This window comes from Drosophila santomea, chromosome 3R, assembly GCF_016746245.2.
Source record: "Drosophila santomea strain STO CAGO 1482 chromosome 3R, Prin_Dsan_1.1, whole genome shotgun sequence".
In the NCBI taxonomy this organism is placed as follows: domain Eukaryota; kingdom Metazoa; phylum Arthropoda; class Insecta; order Diptera; family Drosophilidae; genus Drosophila; species Drosophila santomea.
Genome location: NC_053019.2, coordinates 7,397,132 through 7,415,351, shown reverse-complemented (window position 1 = coordinate 7,415,351; position 18,220 = coordinate 7,397,132). Strand labels below are relative to the sequence as shown.

At 41.5% G+C, this 18,220-nt stretch overlaps 4 protein-coding genes across 11 annotated transcripts in view; 1 reads left to right on the top strand and 3 right to left on the bottom strand.

Moving 5' to 3' along the window:
• LOC120453661 (zinc finger protein zfp-1) overlaps positions 1-13,394 on the bottom strand; it is a 29,735-nt gene extending 16,341 nt beyond the window's left edge. For 2 of the 7 annotated variants that reach the window (XM_039638460.1, XM_039638458.1), the window contains exons 1-5: positions 13,109-13,393; positions 10,428-10,906; positions 10,027-10,223; positions 8,523-9,967; positions 8,034-8,124 (exon numbers count right to left, since the gene is read on the bottom strand). In XM_039638460.1, coding sequence (XP_039494394.1) covers positions 8,034-8,124; positions 8,523-9,967; positions 10,027-10,223; positions 10,428-10,906; positions 13,109-13,143 — 2,247 coding nt within the window. In that variant the 5' untranslated portion in view covers positions 13,144-13,393. Of the gene's footprint in view, positions 1-8,033; positions 8,125-8,522; positions 9,968-10,026; positions 10,224-10,427; positions 10,907-12,843; positions 13,041-13,108 lie in introns of those variants that run through there. The other 5 variants (XM_039638457.2, XM_039638455.2, XM_039638461.2 and 2 more) reach the window with 5 other exon arrangements.
• On the bottom strand, positions 2,028-6,367 carry LOC120453662 (muscle LIM protein Mlp84B). 2 transcript variants are annotated; one of them, XM_039638470.2, is made up of 2 exons: positions 6,226-6,367; positions 2,028-4,361 (listed from the first exon to the last, which is right to left on the bottom strand). In XM_039638470.2, exon 2 carries the CDS (start codon positions 4,282-4,284, stop codon positions 2,797-2,799), a length of 1,488 nt encoding a protein of 495 aa, XP_039494404.1. In that variant the 5' UTR covers positions 4,285-4,361; positions 6,226-6,367; the 3' UTR covers positions 2,028-2,796. The 2 variants fall into 2 exon arrangements, with proteins under 2 accessions (XP_039494404.1, XP_039494405.1); XM_039638471.2 differs by lacking the exon at positions 6,226-6,367 and adding an exon at positions 5,211-5,274.
• A 432-nt stretch (positions 13,395-13,826) lies between the features above and the next one.
• Positions 13,827-15,467, top strand: LOC120451989 (secernin-3). Its single transcript, XM_039636017.2, has 3 exons — positions 13,827-14,080; positions 14,152-14,339; positions 14,720-15,467. Exons 1-3 carry the CDS (start codon positions 13,934-13,936, stop codon positions 15,444-15,446), a joined length of 1,062 nt encoding a protein of 353 aa, XP_039491951.1. The 5' UTR covers positions 13,827-13,933; the 3' UTR covers positions 15,447-15,467.
• A 150-nt stretch (positions 15,468-15,617) lies between these two features.
• On the bottom strand, positions 15,618-17,285 carry LOC120451990 (ELMO domain-containing protein 2). The gene is made up of 2 exons (XM_039636018.1): positions 16,824-17,285; positions 15,618-16,731 (listed from the first exon to the last, which is right to left on the bottom strand). The coding sequence occupies exons 1-2, from the start codon at positions 17,071-17,073 to the stop codon at positions 16,031-16,033; spliced, it is 951 nt and encodes a 316-aa protein (XP_039491952.1). The 5' UTR covers positions 17,074-17,285; the 3' UTR covers positions 15,618-16,030.
• Positions 17,286-18,220: the final 935 nt, after the last annotated feature.

Sequence of the window (18,220 nt, the reverse complement as noted above, 5' to 3'; positions counted from 1 at the left end):
TGTAAATTTGTCAAGTTCAGGCAGCACGCGACCTGGAAATTCGATTAAACCTGAACGACACCCACACCCAACGATTGTGTTGTCGCTCTGGTGACCCGACTTTTTCAGGAAGGGAACTAAATTAATTGCCACGCCGAGCGGCTGACTTTCGGAGACAAGATCATAAAACAAACTCTCATCATCGAGTGAGGGCGTCATAAAAAGTAGTTTTATTGTAAGTACACCGAGTAGTCAGCACATGTAATTCCCAGTTCTTTTTCCCTGACATTTGACAACCGCCTATGATCGACACAGTCAGGAGGAATACAAATTATAAATTATCACCCTGCCGTCAGCGGGTGGATTGTGAAACTGTGCACCACTATCGCTATCGAAGAACAGGGCACCCGAACCACCGGAAAAACATCGCACAAAACCCGCTTGAGTTCCTTCCGGTTCCTGATTTTTTGGTTCTCAGGCCACCCCCCACAGTTTTATGCGGTAGTTGCAATTTGGTCCTCACAATTGGTGGTCAAAATGACGCAGCAGTGAGCGGCTCAAAACTATCAGTCTGTGGCAAAATGATTTGATTCGATGCGGTTCCATTCTAACCCCCGCCAAACAGTGGGACATTTTACTTTGTAATGCGAAATCAATAAGTTGGCCATTAAATGCACGCTAGTCACGTAAGGCAATTGATATCATGTACATTTGATTGCACATTGTGTCATTACCGGAGCAATCGAATGTGTCGTTTCCTGATCTAATCAATCAATCGCCTTTTCTGTAACATCTCAAAGCCGGCGGTGGGTAAACAAGCCCCCCTGGAAAACCTTGCACTCGTCTTCCGCAAACCGAAAATCAGCACAACCACATGTTCTCTATCTCAGTCATTATTATGTTCGATCCGGTATACAAATAGTCGCGGACTTCAACAAGGCATAAATCTATTCGCGCCATTGAAAGCCAGAAATTAAACATTAATAACATACTAGAAAAGCCATATCGAATAGAATACATCTTCAAGTATATTTAGAGATCATCCCAATCACCGCAGTCAGCAAAAAATATTCTCACTGTTGTGGCGCGTCAATTCGTGTGTTTTTGAAGTGCCGTGTGTCATATGCGAAACAATTTCAAAACCGAATCTCTCGAAAATAGACGCTGACTCGGAAGGTCTATAAATATTCTCGCCAATGGGATACCAAAACTAACGTAAACACACCTGGCTAAAGGCGATTTATTTAATATTTATGTCTGAAAAAAATTATATTAAAACAAAAAATAATTTATTTAGTTTGGCCAACCCCATGGCAACGTATATTCGTGGTCAACGTCACGGAGCATAAAACTATACCATACCTATACGTCTCTGCTTGGGATGTAGAAAATGAATAGAAATGTGAATAATGCCCACAAGTGGGTGTGGGACGAGTCATTAAAATTTAGTTCCCAAGAGCTTATTTCGGGTGGTGTGGTTATAAAAGTGCATTAGCAATAAAAACTTTGCTCTAGGTGGATGAGCCATCTCTTGAGTAACTCACTTATTACCCAACATTCTCAGCAGGCACGTGTTATAATTTTTCAAAAGTATATGCGAATAAAAACAATCTATTAAGTTATTTCATTGAGTGAGAGTTTTGAGTGCTGTAAAAAGCTTTCGCGTCAGCTGTGTGAGCCATATTGGCATCATATTTATATTTAGAAATCATTTCAGTACGGTTATGGAACATTTCGATGTTTTTCTCGACACAGCCAAGGATTTATTCCTGTACGTATATATGTATGTAGAGAACTTTTTGTGCGTATGTTGAGCAATTATTTTTCACGATGGTTGTCGGCCGAACAAGCTATATATAGACCAGATGAGCTGGCTCAATCAGAACAAAATATTCCGAAACAAACATAATTGAACTCAACCTAAACAATCAACCACCCACCGGTCAGGTCATTCCAATCAGATTGCCACTCAACCATTTAAATGCAGAAATCTTAGGTATTCGCACCCAATTAAATCAATTAAAACTACGAAAAGCATTTTAAAATCATTTTGTTTTCATGGAACCCACTAGGGCATATATATTATTGGATGTTATGTGTGTGTATGTATGCAGAACATGTACGATGACATATATAAATATTTTATATTTGCCATGGCTTGCTTCCCAATCAGAATGCAAGAGATTAGATGGGTGAGAAATCAATAAAACATCATTAAAAATAATCAGATTTCATAAGTATATCGTAAGAACTAAATCAGCTAAATATACAACATCATATCTTTCATCATTGTTCGTCGTAAGAGTAAGTGTATAAAATTTGTCAATTTGCACAAAGTATGCTTTTGGATATTTCGGTTTGGAGCATAAGACATACTAGGCTGGTCTTCGAAAATAGTTTAAGATACAAAAAGGTAATAACTAACGACTTTGGCTCGCAATAGTTGCTTCCTTCGTTAGTGCGGTTACAGTACCTGCAGAAATTTAGGCTGTTCTCGGTGTGGTCAATGTCGTTTAATTCGTTAGTCTGTGATCGATGGTTAGTTTCGCTTTGAGTCGTAAGTTTTATGTTTTCAAGATTTTTTTGCATTTATTCTTTTTTCTTGTTTTTTTTTTATATTAAGCTTAATCTCAAATAACCTAAAGAAAATTGAATTGCATTCAGTGCATCGTTGATCAAAAATCGTTGGAAGCAAAACGAAGACTAAGTTAGCTAATTTCAGGGATAGTTAGTTAAAACAGATAGGTCATTGGACAGAAGTATCGGAACGATTCACAGACATGGTTTTGGATTTCGATTGGATATACATAAACTCGTTTAGAAGGTTGTCAAAGCGCCTGCGCCCAGACCGTAGCCCACTCCCTTGGGTCCAAAATTGCGGCCGTAGCAGGCTCGGCAGTAGATGTCGCCGTCGGGTCCATCGTTCAGGTTCGTCGAGTCCAGTGATTTGCGGCAATCCGAGCAGTAGAAGCACCTCTTGTGCCAGATCCTGGTCTTGCTGATCATCTGTTCGGCGGCGAACACAGCGAAACCGCATCGCGGGCAGCCGCCCGAGGTCTTGGGTCCGGCCAGAGGACGGCCATCTGGGAACTGGATCGTGCTCTCGCCACTGGTGGACACCAGAGTGGGGGCGTGGCCGTAGCCAAAGCCCTTGGGTCCGAAGAGCTTGCCGTAGCAGGCACGGCAGTGGATGTCGCCATCGGGTCCATCGCAGGCCAAGACTGAGTCCAATGGCCGGTGGCAGTCGGCGCAGTTGTAGCACTTCTTGTGCCACACCTTACCCTTAGACAGCTGTTGCTCTGCGGCAAAGACGGCTCCTCCGCATCGGGGGCAGCCCTCGCCATCACGGGCCTTGATCGACGTGGTGTCCGGGTTATAGAAGGGCCTGTTGGCGCTAATCTGATCCTCGGTCAAGCCATCGGTCTGCAGGAAACCAGAGCCGCAGGCGAATCCATAGCCATGGGGTCCCCACTTTTTGCCGTAGCAGGTCCGACAGTACACATCCCGATCGGGACCATCGCTGGCATTGATCGAGTCCAGAGTCTTGTGGCAATCCTTGCAGTTGAAGCACTTCTTGTGCCACTCTCGGCCCTTGGATAGCTTCTGCTCCGCTGCGTAGACTACGCCACCGCAACGCGGGCAACCCTCACCCGGACGGGCCTGGATCTTGTCCACATCAATGGCGGCACGGATTTGGGGTGCTCCGTCGTCATGAGCATAGCAGTCGGACTGGAGAGCACCACCTCCCTGGCCATAACCATAGCCCTTGGGTCCAAACTTCTTGGCATAGCAGCCCTTGCAGTAGATGTTCTTGTCCGGAGCCTCGCAGCACAGGATCGAGTCCAGACCCTTCTTGCAGGTTCCGCACTTAAAGCACTCCTTGTGCCAGCTGCGTCCGCGGGCAAGCATCTGTTCGGCGGCGTACACATAGCCACCGCAACGAGGGCACCCCTCACCTTCGGGGGCACGAGCAATGGCCCTGGGTTCCAGGCGTGCTCCATTTCTTACAGACGGAACATCGCCGTTCTCGCGCAGGAACTGTGACCCGTTGTCCATGGAAAGGGTGCCCGCTCCAGTGCCGAAACCGTAACCTTTCGGCCCGAACTTGCGACCGTGGCACGTCTTGCAATAGAGCTCACGCTCGTGCTCTGTGCAGTTGGTGGAGTCCAGGGATTTGTTGCACATTCCGCACTTGAAGCAGTTCTTGTGGAATACATAGCCGCCAGCCAGACGCTCTTCGGCAGCGTAGACACTCTTGCCGCAGCGCGGGCACTTGGGGGCCTCGATCGGTTGGAAGGAAGGCATTCTGTCTGTGTTTAGGTTTTTAACTCTATCGAAATGATCTACGCGAGTACAATTACTATACTTAATAAGTTTATTATCTGAAATTGCAAAACAAGAACACATAGAGTCGATGGGATCGTGGTATTATCCCTGCTGGGAAATGCAGGAAAGTGGAAGCTTCGGTGGTGATGGAAGCGATGAGGTAAGCATCTGCCATTTTTGAATGTGATATGGTATGCAAATTATTCAAGGCCCTACTAGTTATTCAAGCTAATGTAATAACTACAATAACTACAAATTGTGAGGACATGTACATGATATGTAAACATATTAGGAAGGTTAAGACGTTAGATTTATCTTCAGTTTGCAGTGAACTATTTAAAATTACACTTAACAGTCGAGATTTTCTCCTTAATTTGCAATATGTAGATCATCTATCAAGATTCTTATCTGTCAGTCGGAACCTCATCGCCCGTTCAAGAAAATTTCATAACCGGACGTATGTATATGTAATTCATATTGAAGATTCCTATGCTTATGATCAGAAAATAACATCTTTCTCATGACAACAAAAAATAAAGGAGGAATTTTTCGAATCACAGAAAACAGAGAAAAACATGAGCAATAAATGTGTATCTATACTGAAAATGTTGTATAAAAATAACGCAGACAGGTAGATAGATTTGGGAAAGCACACACAAAAAATGACTTTGGCAGATACATATGTATATACATATCTGGGTGTTCTAAAACTGAGTCACAGCTAAAGCAACACCAACAGAGGATCGTCCCTGGTCGGTAATCTGGTTATCTAGCGGTTGCGATGGATTAGTCAGGTGTTTTGCAATGCTGGCTGCGTGCAATATCGGTTAAGAGCTGGCGATATCAACCCGTTGGGGGTGGTGGTATATAGCTGCACCTATATGCCAAGATAGAACGGAACCTACATCGCACTAAAACCACACACGGAAGCGCCGAGTACTGAACTGGAAGATTGCTCAAAGCAAACTAGTCTATATAATTGTGAGTGCACACGGCACGGCAACGCGGTCAACTTTTCGCTGCTGCCACTGAGTTTTCCTGCTCAGCACCGAGTTGAGAAACTTAAGATGCGGCAACAGGGAGCAGTTTTCCTTCGTTTTATTTCAGTTTTCATTAAATAATGCCAGAGAGTGGGATGGAAACATATAAGAATTCGTTGAGTCTGCGGTTTTAAAACTTTTTCGATTCTTAGAAAAAGTTTTTTATTTCATGTTCGTATCTCATTTTTTATGTTCGCAAACTTTGATGTAAATTATATGCACATTTATCCCAGGATCAGCTTATCACAGAAAATCGAAAAGTTGCAGTGTCATTGAGTACCTCATTTGGGAATCAGGTATCTGGGAATTTTATTTAATTTGTTTTACTTATTAATTTAAGCAAAACATTTTAACTTAATTGCAAGCATATATTTAGCTTGCAATAATATTAAAAGACTCATTAAAATCGATGTGTTGTTTAGGGATTTAAAAGAGTTGTGTGAAAGGGCTGCATCTTTTATTTTTCTACAGATAGTGACGTAAAAACGGCTATTCGATTTAATCCGCTGAAACGATCAGTCTTTTAATCATTGATTTGTACTTGAATGAAACTCGATTAAAACAAAACTCCTCGCAAAAAACTCTCAGTGGCGGAAAAGTTTTTCCACACACAAAAAACGAAATCTATAAATAATAGTGTGTGGGAAAAATACTTCCTCTGTGGAGCCATACATTTCACTCATTTGTGGGTCAAATTATGTTCCAAATTACACATAAGTTCTAAAATTAAACGATCGCTTGACAAGCTATATTTTCATCGCTTCGCGTTTGTAGCAGCTATAACCGATATTTTTTAGACAAACACAATACTATTTATTGGATTACTGGGTTATGCGTGGTTGATGATTGTAGTTCCCTTTTACGGAAAATTGATAATTACTTTTCGTTCGTAATAAAAAGATTCGCAAGAGAATCTTAGTTTTAGTTTAGCTTCGATTAACAACGATTTTCGACTGATCGCGCTGAAAATTTGTCAAGCGCTTTGAGTCTTTGTCTGCACACGGCACGAAGGCAACGGTGTCGCCAGAGAAAACGATAGGGATGACTATATTGTAGCCCCGACAATAAATACATTAGCAACAAATCACAAAGTATCTGCTCTCACGTATATGCTAGTATAAAATGTGCTTTCATAAATTGTATATACATGCATTTTCTAGCAGAATATTCCAGGTGAAGGTGCTCATGACAAGGCGAAAAAGATGATGTTGATGTTTTATTGGACCAACAACATGAACTGTCTTGTTCAAAGTCACTGCCTGTCTGTCTTTGGGAACTTTGGCACTTCAGCATCAATAAATTAACATGCGCATTTGCATTTAATTAAAATTCGATAACATTTTGCCATGCATTTTTGGTTCAAAAGGAAATTAATGGGGCATGGATACATCGTTCAGCATCAATCAGATCGGAAAAATAGAACCAGACATGGGGAGGCCCAACTCGGCGAGAAAATACCTCTTAATATCATTACAAAGGGAAAGCATTGGGATATTAGTTCTAATGGTACGTTTTTAAATTCTTTTTGATTCATAAACATAAACCTCTTATAACGGGTGTTTTTTTTAGAGGTATAGAACTTTAAGTTGGCATTACTGTTCAAGATGGCGACCGATTTAACAGCTGTCAAGTGATTTATTCTCAGTTTGGTTTGGCAATTCGTCATGCGTGCTTACAAAATCCAACTCGTGCAAGAATTGAAACCAAACGATCATCAAGCAAGGCGTAGATTCGTCGAATGGGCCCAAAACGAGATTGCTGTTGTTCCCGATTTTTCATAAGCCTCCAAGATCTTGTGATTTAACACCGCTAGACTACTTTTTGTGGGGCTATGTAAAGTCATTGGTCTATGCGGATAAGCCACAAACGCTAAACCATTTGGAAGACAACATTCGCCGTGTTATTGCCGATATACGGCCAAATATTGGAAAAAGTCATTGCTAATTGGACGTCCAGATTGGACTACATCCGAGCCAGCCGTGGCGGTCATATGCCAGAAATCATATTTAAAATGTAATGCCACTAGATTATCTTTCATGTCAATAAAATTCATGTCAATCGAATAATCCATCGTTGTTTTATTGCAATTTAAAGTTCTATACCTCTAAAAAAAACACCCTATACAAGTACAACGGTATAAGTTTTGAAAACAAAGTACGATGTCCATTCTAGAAAATTTCTTGCAGAATTATATCATACATAAAATGTATCCAAACAAACTTATTTCATTTTTTGATATTTTTGTTTGAAACACGCCCCTTTTAAAAATGGATCAATTGAAAATCTCACAGCGCACCTTCTCAAAAGAATTTCTCAGAACATTTTTAACATGCATTTGCAATTGCATTTCCACTTATAAGTATGAAACAAAAATTGGCAAAGCGCCTGCGTTCAAATCTTTTACAGAGTGAAACGAATATAGTAGAACTTTCGTCCTATTCTGTAGGTTGAATCAGAGAAAAACTATATGACAAGATGTATAATGGGAACAATCATTAAAAGGCTACATTGTAAAAAGAGTGAGAACACTTTATGAGAAACTTTCGAAAAAGAACTCAAGAGATCAGAAACATGTTCCTTGCGAAGTCAAAAGCTCATCAAAAACTCAATATTATGGAACGATTATTGAATTGTTTATCAGCCTATTAATAGTATGCTAAAAGGTAAACAATGAAAACTTGAACTTACCCTCTTGGAGCTCTTCTCAATTTCCTTCTCAAAATCTGTTAGGGGCGTCAGTGCAACATGAACATCTTTGATATCATATCGGGATATTAAGCTATAGATACAAATAAAGAATTAAATTAGTCTCATTTTTTCTATACATAATTTTTAGTAGAAAAAGGTCTCGTACGGGTTATTTTATTAGTCTATTCTACAACAAACGAAACGGATTCCAAAAGTTGTCTTTTGTTCAAGCGAAGTTACAAAAACATATTTAAATTTTCTGATTTCTCAGTAACTTTGGGAACTACTTAATTACATAGCACAATGTATGTTCTAATTATTACAAATAATTTAGAAATAAAAAATGTATATAAGAGTACTTTGCACCGGCTATTCGATAAACTAACAACTTACAAAATTATATATGTGCAACTTCAGTCCCTTAGTTTCTTTGAAATCAGGCGTAATCTATTAATCTACTAAATTTTGAAATGTAATATTGTAAAAGACCTTTTCTTTGCGTTTCTCGTTCCCCACCTATTGTTATCTTCCAGAGCGGAGACGGAGGTGGAAATACTGCTACTGGACTTAGCAGAATCTGCTTTTCGTTTTTTTGATGTCGAGTTAGAGGAGCTGCCCGAGGAACTGCTCGTAGATGTAAGACTATTCGCCGCCGATGACGAAGAGCTTCCCTTATTAGTGCTTAGATTAGTGGCAGCACTTGAAGATACGACACCCGTTCCAGGTGCTATGGTTCCTGGTATGTTGCTTGCCGACGATCCAGCGCCTGATAAATTCTCTCTTTCTGAATTTAAATTACTTCCGAATCCGGTGGAGTCGTTCAAAGTGGAGCTTGAGGATGTGCTGACGGATCGCAGATCCGATCCAAAAGCAGAACTACTGGTGCTCAGATTGCTCGCCGATTGCAATTTTCCCGTTGCGCTTCCGGCTCCTGCTCCATTCGTACTGAGGTTGTGGGCATGATTTGAATGCTCATTGGTTGTTGAAGGAGCAGTGTTGATTCCACTGGTAGCCGAACTGCTCACATGAGTCCCAGGCCCGCCCAATCCACTCGTAGCAGTTGAAGTCGACGAACTGGGCTGGGTGTTGATACTGCTGGTTGTGCTTGTGCTGCTTGTGGCATTCGATATTTGATTGGAGTCTTTGTTTTTCGAAAGCTTTGATGAGGATTTCTCTCGTGTCGAAGAGGAGTTGGAAGATGATGATGATGCAGATAAATTAGTGAAATTGTTATTTGCCGAGTTGCTAGCACTATCTTTTCCGTCCTTGTCCTTGCTGGATGCGGATTTGCTTAAGCTTTTGCTATGTTTCTCCTTGTAGCTGTTGCTACTACTGCTCGAACTGCTGGCTGAAGATTTTGTGGTCCCTGGTGCTGTTGACGATTGACTGCTCGTCGATTGCGTAGCGCTACCGCTTAAAGCTGATGGATTTCCCCCACTTCCACCAGATATGTTTCCAGCACTGCTGGTGGACGTACTGCCTCCGGGCAGATTATTGTTTAAATTATTGCTGATATTGCCGATGTTACTACTGCCTGGTAGTAAAGTTCCTCCGCCTGTCATACTGCTAGCACTTCCCGAATGCGCAGAACTCGAGGAGGGGTTGGGAGTCACTCCTGTTGAGGATGACGAGCTGCTGCTACTGCTGTTAGATGATTTACTGGATGCATTGCTCTTTCGCTGCTTTGAGGAAGATGAGACACCACTCCCACTGGCGCCAGCCCCAGAGATTCCAGCACTGGAGCTTGCATTCAAAACGCTGCTGCTGCTCCCACCACTGCCACTGCTGCTGGTAATCTTTATGCTTGTGGCCGAGGTCGTTGCGGAGTTCATGGTAGAATCGATCTCCTTCTCGGGCGACGAGCATGAATCGGAAGAGGTGTCATGTTGAATGGGTTTATATGGAGGTATGGTTTTGACGTTGCCGCCCTTTTTCTGCAAAGTATCAAGAATTTGAACGGAAAAATCATGAATGCTATACGTCACATACGCACCAGTTTGCTGTAATGGTGCTGACAGTAGCCGCAGTACTTCACGTTATCCAAATAGTTACCAGCCTCCTCGCAGAGCAATCCAAGGCTCTGCGCGCAGGTGACATGGAACTGCTGCTTGCAATTCGATTTATTGCACTGCATACAGGCGCCGACATTGGCCCGATTTGGTTTGCCAATCTCCTGGCAAATGTAGCAAGCTGAAAATGTTACAAATTCAATAAAAAGATTAATTTAGTAAACAGCCCTAAAATTGGCGACAATAAATATTTGGGGAAAATAAAATATATTTCTAACCGATTGTAATTTTGATTGCTAATTAGCTGAAGCTAGTTTAACTAACAGAGGCTATAGTTTCCCAATTTGTTATATTTTTCAACATAAAACGTTTAAAAATAGCTCACTTTTTGAGTACCGCTCCTGCGGTATTAATGACAATATGATGGGTTCCATGGTGGTCACATTCCCAAATCGCACCTCTGGGATGTACAAGGCGCAAACAACGTGCGCCCACCCGCTATTATCTGTCTTCTTAAGGGCGCCATCCCGGGAGGGACACAGTTCGCAACGGACCCGAGAGGTTCGCTCCTGGGACTCGCACTTGCGACAGTACCAGGGTCCAGTGGGAACCGTCACAATGCCATAGCACGCCTGGTGCACTGCCACAGTACAGTTCTGGCCGTCACAATAGACGAGCGGGTTCTCCGGCCACCCCCGCTCGTCTGAACAAACGCAACAACCGCCCACCATCTCCTTCATATCGTCCAACTTGAACTTTTTTATCTTGACCAGTTTCTTGTTCAAGCTTGTGGAGTGAATGGTGTCGTCTTTGCTGGAGTCTAGCTCCAGTTTAGCATTGATTGAAGACGGAATTTTGTTGACGCTGCATATATAAAGTAAATAAAATCAGAATTAGAATAGAATATTAAAGAAAGCTACATTAGAATGCTATCTAAGTAAACAGAAGATTTTTAAACTTCTTCTTCTTCTTCAGTATATTGAGTTATTAATTATATTGACTGATTAATATTTCTTAATGATATGAGCCATGATGGGTTATATACATAAATTATTAATACACGATGTAGTTTAATATTAAAAAAGTCTTCTAATGATATTTTAGACATCAACGATATTTCGGTAGCCCTTGGATATGCCGTAAAGAAGTTAAAGGCATTTTGGATCTTACGAAGAAAATGTGGTACGCAAACATTAGAAGTATTTTCATATGACAAGATTTGCAGTAAAGGATTTGACATGTATATATAGTACATCTACAGAAAACAACGACTATAGGTCAAACTTTTATGCAGTTAGAAGTTACGCATGTTCATTTTTGTAAGTTTTAAAAAAATAGAAATCGAATTCCAGCGGAGCTTACGGACGCGGGTAGTCACCGATCTTGAAATAGAGGTTCCGGGGTTTCTTATTATCGATAATAAACAGCTATCGAGGCAGGTGTCTATTGGCAAGGTCATTCGCACTCGGTTATTCCACAATAACATCAACAAAAGCAGTAGCCCTATAAAATATTTCTTAATTGTGCACTTGTATTTACAACTTGGCCTTTGCAGCGAGAGCGAGCGAGATGGCACATGGAGCTCCATTCGCAAACATTTACACGCACACACAAATAGTCATTCAATGTCAAGGTAATTTCGCCGCTGTTTAATAATTAATGCTAATTATGTAGAACCATTGAAATAAAAAAACAGCCGGAAACAAAATCAGTGATGCCAACGAATATTGATAGGAGCTTTTAGCACAGCAATATGAGCAACTCATTTTTTTAACTTTCACAATACGGACAACGCACAGACAAACACGATTTTAGACAACATTCCATGGGCTGGTTCATTGAACCTAAATAAAATGGGCTACCAAAAATAAAACAGGAAAATGGAGCCCTGCTCCGAATCCAATTGGACGACGATTTGGTCCCACTGTGCGAGCGAACGCTAATATGTGGGTCGCAGAGATTTCACAACAGCAACAACAATTACAATAATAATAATAATAATAACGGCATGCGGGTGTTGATTCTGTTTCATTCATGCATGCGCATCTGTGCGAGAGTCTAATTGTACTGTTATTGGGTCAGCGTGTTGCCAACTGCCGAAAAACGCAGCCAGCGTGTTGCCAACTGCGGGTTAGCTGGAGTTCTCTAACTTAACGGTGTAAAAGCACAAACACTTGGGCACATGAAACGAGGCCGCCCTGCACGTTGCTTTTGTAATGAAGAGCAATGCACTTTCGTCACAAGCACACACACTCACACTGTCAGGCAGAACAGATACATACACACGTACGCGGGGAGATGCTACAATAATGTTGACGAAATGCCGGAAAAGGAGCGCGCTTATGGGGGGTAGAATGCGGGTGGGTGTGTGTTCATGTATATACCCCATTTAAAACATCCTTCGGGGGAGTTTTTTGGGGACTGGAGGGTAGTTTCTCCCAGCTTTCGCAACTTGCCTCTTAAAGCACTGTTTAAATTTCGTTTAAATTGTGTGTATATACCCGTGGCTTGAATTTATTGATTTTTATGGGCAATTGCTTTAATTTCAGTGGCCAGCAGGGCTTTAAAACGTCATCAGCGGTGTGCCACCAAACAAAAAGAAACTAGTTTCACGGCAGGGAAAATGCGCGCGGTCAAAGTCGTCAAGCAACACACAACAAAAACAGAAAATATGTCTTTTTTTTCAGGGAGCGGTCTACCAAAAACTTGAAATTCTTTCGACTTTCTTGCTATTTTCACAAAGAGGTTTCTAATTGGCCGCTAGCACCCTTACAGAATATTGATTTTCTCTATTTCTTTACCCGTTTCGGCACTTGAAACAACCGATATCCAGGCCCCGCAGCTGTGGCTTAGCGTTTATCTAGCTTTCCGTAGCTTTTCTCAGCACTTTTCCGCGTCCCACAGACTTTACAGCCGCCCACGAGTAGCAAACGCACGCAAGTAAAATAATCAACACTCGAAAAAGGCGCTGAACAACACCATCCACCAGCGCAACAACAACACCGTGTGCGCGAGTATTTACAACTACAGCTACAAAACACCAGCAGCACACACCACTCCACGCACCTTGTAACTTGTTTGTTGTTGTTTCGCTCGCACATCGGGAGCGAGCAGTGCGGGCGCTAAAGGGAGACAACACCACCTTCTCTGTATACAAATGCAGCTTAGTGGGTACGATTTTGCTGTCTGCGCGGTTTTTCCTATTGCCCGAATATCGTGTAAAGCTTGCAAATCTGAGACGTTGCGCGATTTCCTTCTATGCAGAAGGGGTTTTGAGCATTTTGACGCCGAAACAAGAAAAACCTCGATTACCAGACGGATGGGCAAATTTCTAGCGATGGGCACTTTCTTAGAGACGGGTAAAATACTAAGAAATGGGATGGCACTTGAATGAATTTTACAGATTTTCTATATTCAAACGGAAGAGTCGATGTTGATTATTACTTTCTCCTTTAACCAATTCTACCAATTTTAGTGTCAATGAAGTTTGTAATATAAGTAATTTACATTCTACTGGTCTCGATAAAAACAAAGAGCATTGTATTGTTACTTTTAGAGCCGTAAACTTATGGTCACATTAATGCGCGCCATTCATATAATGGTGATGATTTAGTAAATATTTTATATTTACTAATACCCAAACCGTACAGTTTTTTTTTTTTGTTTTTATATTACATAAATATGTCTGGAAATAATTTGTAGTACATATAATGTATTTAGTAAACAAATAATTGATATCCGACGTTGCCAGACGTGTCATTATCTTTTCCACGATATAAGACGCGCAGTGTTGAATAACGTTTGAACCTTAACAGCTGTGGGAAAAATCAATTTTGCAACTCCCTCTCGCATTTCTGAAGAAACTTGTCCGCGAGAAAAGCACGGATAAAAATGACCAACGGAGACTGCTTTGTTGTTTTGCCCGAGAACTGTGCCGAAGGAACGTTGATCATTGGTCGCAATGCGGAGGACGAAAAAAACGTCAACATTGCCTCGGAGGTTTGCTTCTACGATGCCACCGAAGTGCTTGAGGGGAAGGTAAAGACAGACTCCTCCAAAAACGAAACTCGATCAATGACTCACCACCCGAACACCACCTCGCTTTTCAGACTGACGGTGGAGCTACTGCCGAGACGGGCGGCGATGTGTTGCGTGTCATACTGCAAAAACCGAAGCCGGGTCTCTGGGGTGGTGACTTCGGGGCCAACGAACGCGGAGTGGCCCTAGGTCTCACCTGGGCGGCAGGTGAAACCAAGGCCAGGGACAGCGACAGCCTGCTGGGGACGGATATAGTGCGGTACGTTATCCTTTAAAATTCAATATTTAGGGTATAATTACATTAGCGTATTAAAAAACTATGCACAGCGAAGCATATTATTTGAACTAAAAAAAAGTAATTTCTAAAACATTCTATGTATGTATATATGTACATATTTAGTATATTTGATGAAGAACGTGCAATGAAGTTTGTAATTTACTGTCCAATCATTTTATGTTCTTTAGAGTTTATTAATACTTGAGCCCTTAACTCGATAGTGCCCTAGTAATTTTTCTTAGATAATTACTTACACTGGTATTACATACGAATCAATCTGAAATTTAATGTTGAAGGGATATCTCTACTAATGCTGTTTAAATTACTATATACCATATAATAATTTAATCAATTTTTTGTAGCTTGACTTTGGCTGTGGCCAAAGACGTGGACGATGCTGTGGACCGGATTGGAGCTTTGGTGGCCAGTCACGGTCACGACAACTCCAAAATGAACTTCATCGCTTGTGATGCAGTTGCTGCCTGGTTTGTAAGCTGCTCTGGCAAGGTATGGGCCGCCGAGAAATTGGAGGCCAGCTTTTTGCGGTTGCCCTCCGGTGGACTGGCTGTAACAACTGTGGTGAACAAGTCAAGCGAGGGATTGGATGATGCCGCCAGTTTTGCCGCTGCTCATGATGCTGAGGCCCAGGCCCCGGCAGAGGATTGGTGTGGTCCCAAGCCAGCTGGCGATGGAACATACACCCAGCACGATATGTTTGAGACACTACGTGCCGCCAGTAATGCGAGCAGCTCAAGGGCGGCCACCGTTTCAGTGTTGTCGGCGAAGGGAATTTCGTGCCATTGGTTTACCGGCACGCCCAATGCCGCCGAGTCTGTGTTCAAGCCGTTCGTTTTTGCCCCAAAGCCGAGAATCTCGCCTCTCACCCAAGTGCAGGCGGATGCAGACTTGACGTTGCTGCACAAGCTACACTCTCAACGCAAGCCGGCCGCCTTGGAGCACTTGCGCAGCCTGGAGCGCTCCTGCGTGGACGAGCTAAATAACTATTTCTCTCTGCAGGATCACGCCAGCGACGAGCTGGACGAACTGCTCAAGGACTGCGTCGAGGCGGAAGTCAAGTTCTATCGCTAGACCAACGAATACTGTCTATATGGATACTCCAAAAACTAGCTTGCAAGCTCTATTGAGCATTGGGATTTGACGTTAGCATTCTTATGGCATTACCAAATAGGCTATAGTCGGCAAATTATTTTCTTGTGCAATCTCTACTGTTTTATTTCGTTTAGTTTGTATGCTTTTGCGTGATATTTAAATTATTATTTATTCTGTCTCAGTGGGCAATCTCCGACTTGAATTTAAAGTATTATTATGTGACATTCCAGGCTTAGTTTAACAATTTACATACTTGCATTAAAATATATATGAATACATATACAAATATAAAGTATATATGGCTCTCAAATAAACGCATAAAATCTGCATTTATACAAAAATTAAAGCGGTTTATCGTATTTGTATACTTACTTCATGATTATTATTTTTTTTTATTACAAAGTGATTTTAGAAGCGAAATGACAAGTTCTCTCAAATGATCATTTTAATTTAAGAATGACAAATATTAAGAAAATAATTTCATTTAGCCGCACTCTAATCATGTATTTACAAAATCGGACTAAGTCATACAGCCACAAAAGTCCTTTTAACACTGTCAATCTTCAGACGGATTCTACAGCCAAGTTGGTCTTAAAAATGGTGCTATCATTGTGCAAGGCCTCTAGTTTTGTAATTTCAAACGCCTGGTAAATCTCGCGGAAGTCCATAATGTTTCGCGGGTCGCTTTCCATCCAAAAGCGGTCAAATTCGAAGAATAAATAGCAGTACAACTTGTGGAAATCCTCTACGGTGCTAAAATCCTGTCTGTGCTGCACCACCAAATTGTAGAAGTGGGTTTTGGCGGAGCCTGTTTTTACTAGATTGAAGGCCATGGAGGTGAGGTTAATGCCCACAATGGCGTAGGTGTAACCCAGGGTGGGATGCATCGAGTGCAACAGCACATGTTTGGCTGCGTCGTTATAGGCAGTGGCAAAGTAGAGCAAATTCTCCAGGCCGAGCATGCCCATTCCACGAAAGTCCGTCTTTGGATCGTCGCCTTGGAAGCCAATGTCCTGCCACTGTTTGGTTACGCGACCGGTGAGGGGAGTCTCTGGCATCAGCAGTTGCCATAATCGCAACAGCTTTTCTTCGTGGTCGAGGTTATCCGAGTCGTATTTCTCCGCCCGAAGCTGTTCCACTTGATGCATCAGTCTACGGTAGCCCCAAATACTCGTCACGCATGTGCCCAAGAGCCGGGCAAAGTCTGGGTGCACATTGTGCTTGATGCGTTTCGCTTGCATCACAATACGAGCAGCGCGAGGAGCTGGAAGTGTAAATATGTATATATAATATGTATAAATATTAAAATGATTGTGGTGCTTGAATTACAAATATTAAGCAATGTCTTGGACTAACCAAATTCCAGAAGCTCCTCGTTGTTCACGTATGGCGCCGCCCCATCAAGGTCAAGTACAAGTCGCTGTATTTGTGGTCTTTTGGACAATGTAAGGGACCTTTCCACCTGACTAGTCCGACTGGCTCCCGCCCTCGCCCCATAGCAAATCCTCTGGAGCTCTGAGAGCCTGGTGAAGGCGTGCAGGAACCACTTTATAAACGGCCTTATATAGCTAAAAATAAAAGGCAGTATTCGGTCGAGAATAAACATTTTACTAAAGCGGTTAAGATAACTATTGAGATTTTCCGATTTCGTTTGTTTGGGCCCAGTTACCAGGGCAACACATCAGAATTGGCTTTTGATCACAGCCTTGCGTTTCTATCTACTATATTGCACTTTTGCGAGTTGTTGTTAAATAGATTTTATGATTGACCCTCAACAATAACAAAAAAATTATTTAAAAAAATTAAGCAGCTGATCAGGCAGTGCTGTAAATAGCGGAAAGTAGACGTCGTTGAAGGTATTCCTGAAAAAAATTCGCTTTGCTTTTAAGAGACATGTTAATAATGCTAAGTGCTGTTATCGTAATAAATACATTTATAGCTTAAATAACATAGCTTCCTTATGAAATGGAAAATACATTTTTGAAAAAAAAGCGGTCCCCTACATTTTATAGCAACTTTGACTTAATACGCTGTTCAATAAACGGTCACACTGCTGTATTTGTGCTGTACTTGTATTTATATTCATAAATTTAACGGAATCTAACAGATTGAGTAAAACTCCAATTACGTTCCTTAGTTCGATTTTGAAAATTTTTTTGCCCTGGGCCAAAAAAATACGATGGAGGACGAAATAAAACCCGACAGGTCACCACGTCCAGGAGGCCTCAAAAAACAATTTCATCCTATATTCGCCATAGACTTTTTGGTTGATTTTAATTTTGATGGCTTCCACAATAAAATATCTTTAAAAAAGTTTGGAAATTTTAACAACGCTTTGTTTTGTAGAGCATGCATCCTACTCTATTTATAAATTCGAATTTTTTAAATTGCAGAAGCTTAAAAGCAGGAAGGATATTTTTTAGAGACTACGTCAATAAAATTAAACTGGCGTTCCGAGCTTTTAAAAATCGCAGGCATAAAAGTGTATCAGAAACCAAGGCCCATATTGAGCCCGATGTAAAATTTGGAGAACCCGAAATTCAATTCGATTACCGATAATTATTTTTACAAAAGAGTTCATATTTACATATGGGGTTGTGTAGAAATAAACTAATTTGTAAATAAAGTAATTTATTTGTTAATCCAGCTTACAGCGTGCCACTTCAATGTAACGATTGCACTACTGAGACTAAATGGGCGTTGCATATTTCTGATCATTTTAAAATGCTCTATTAAGTTGATGGTATCATCCA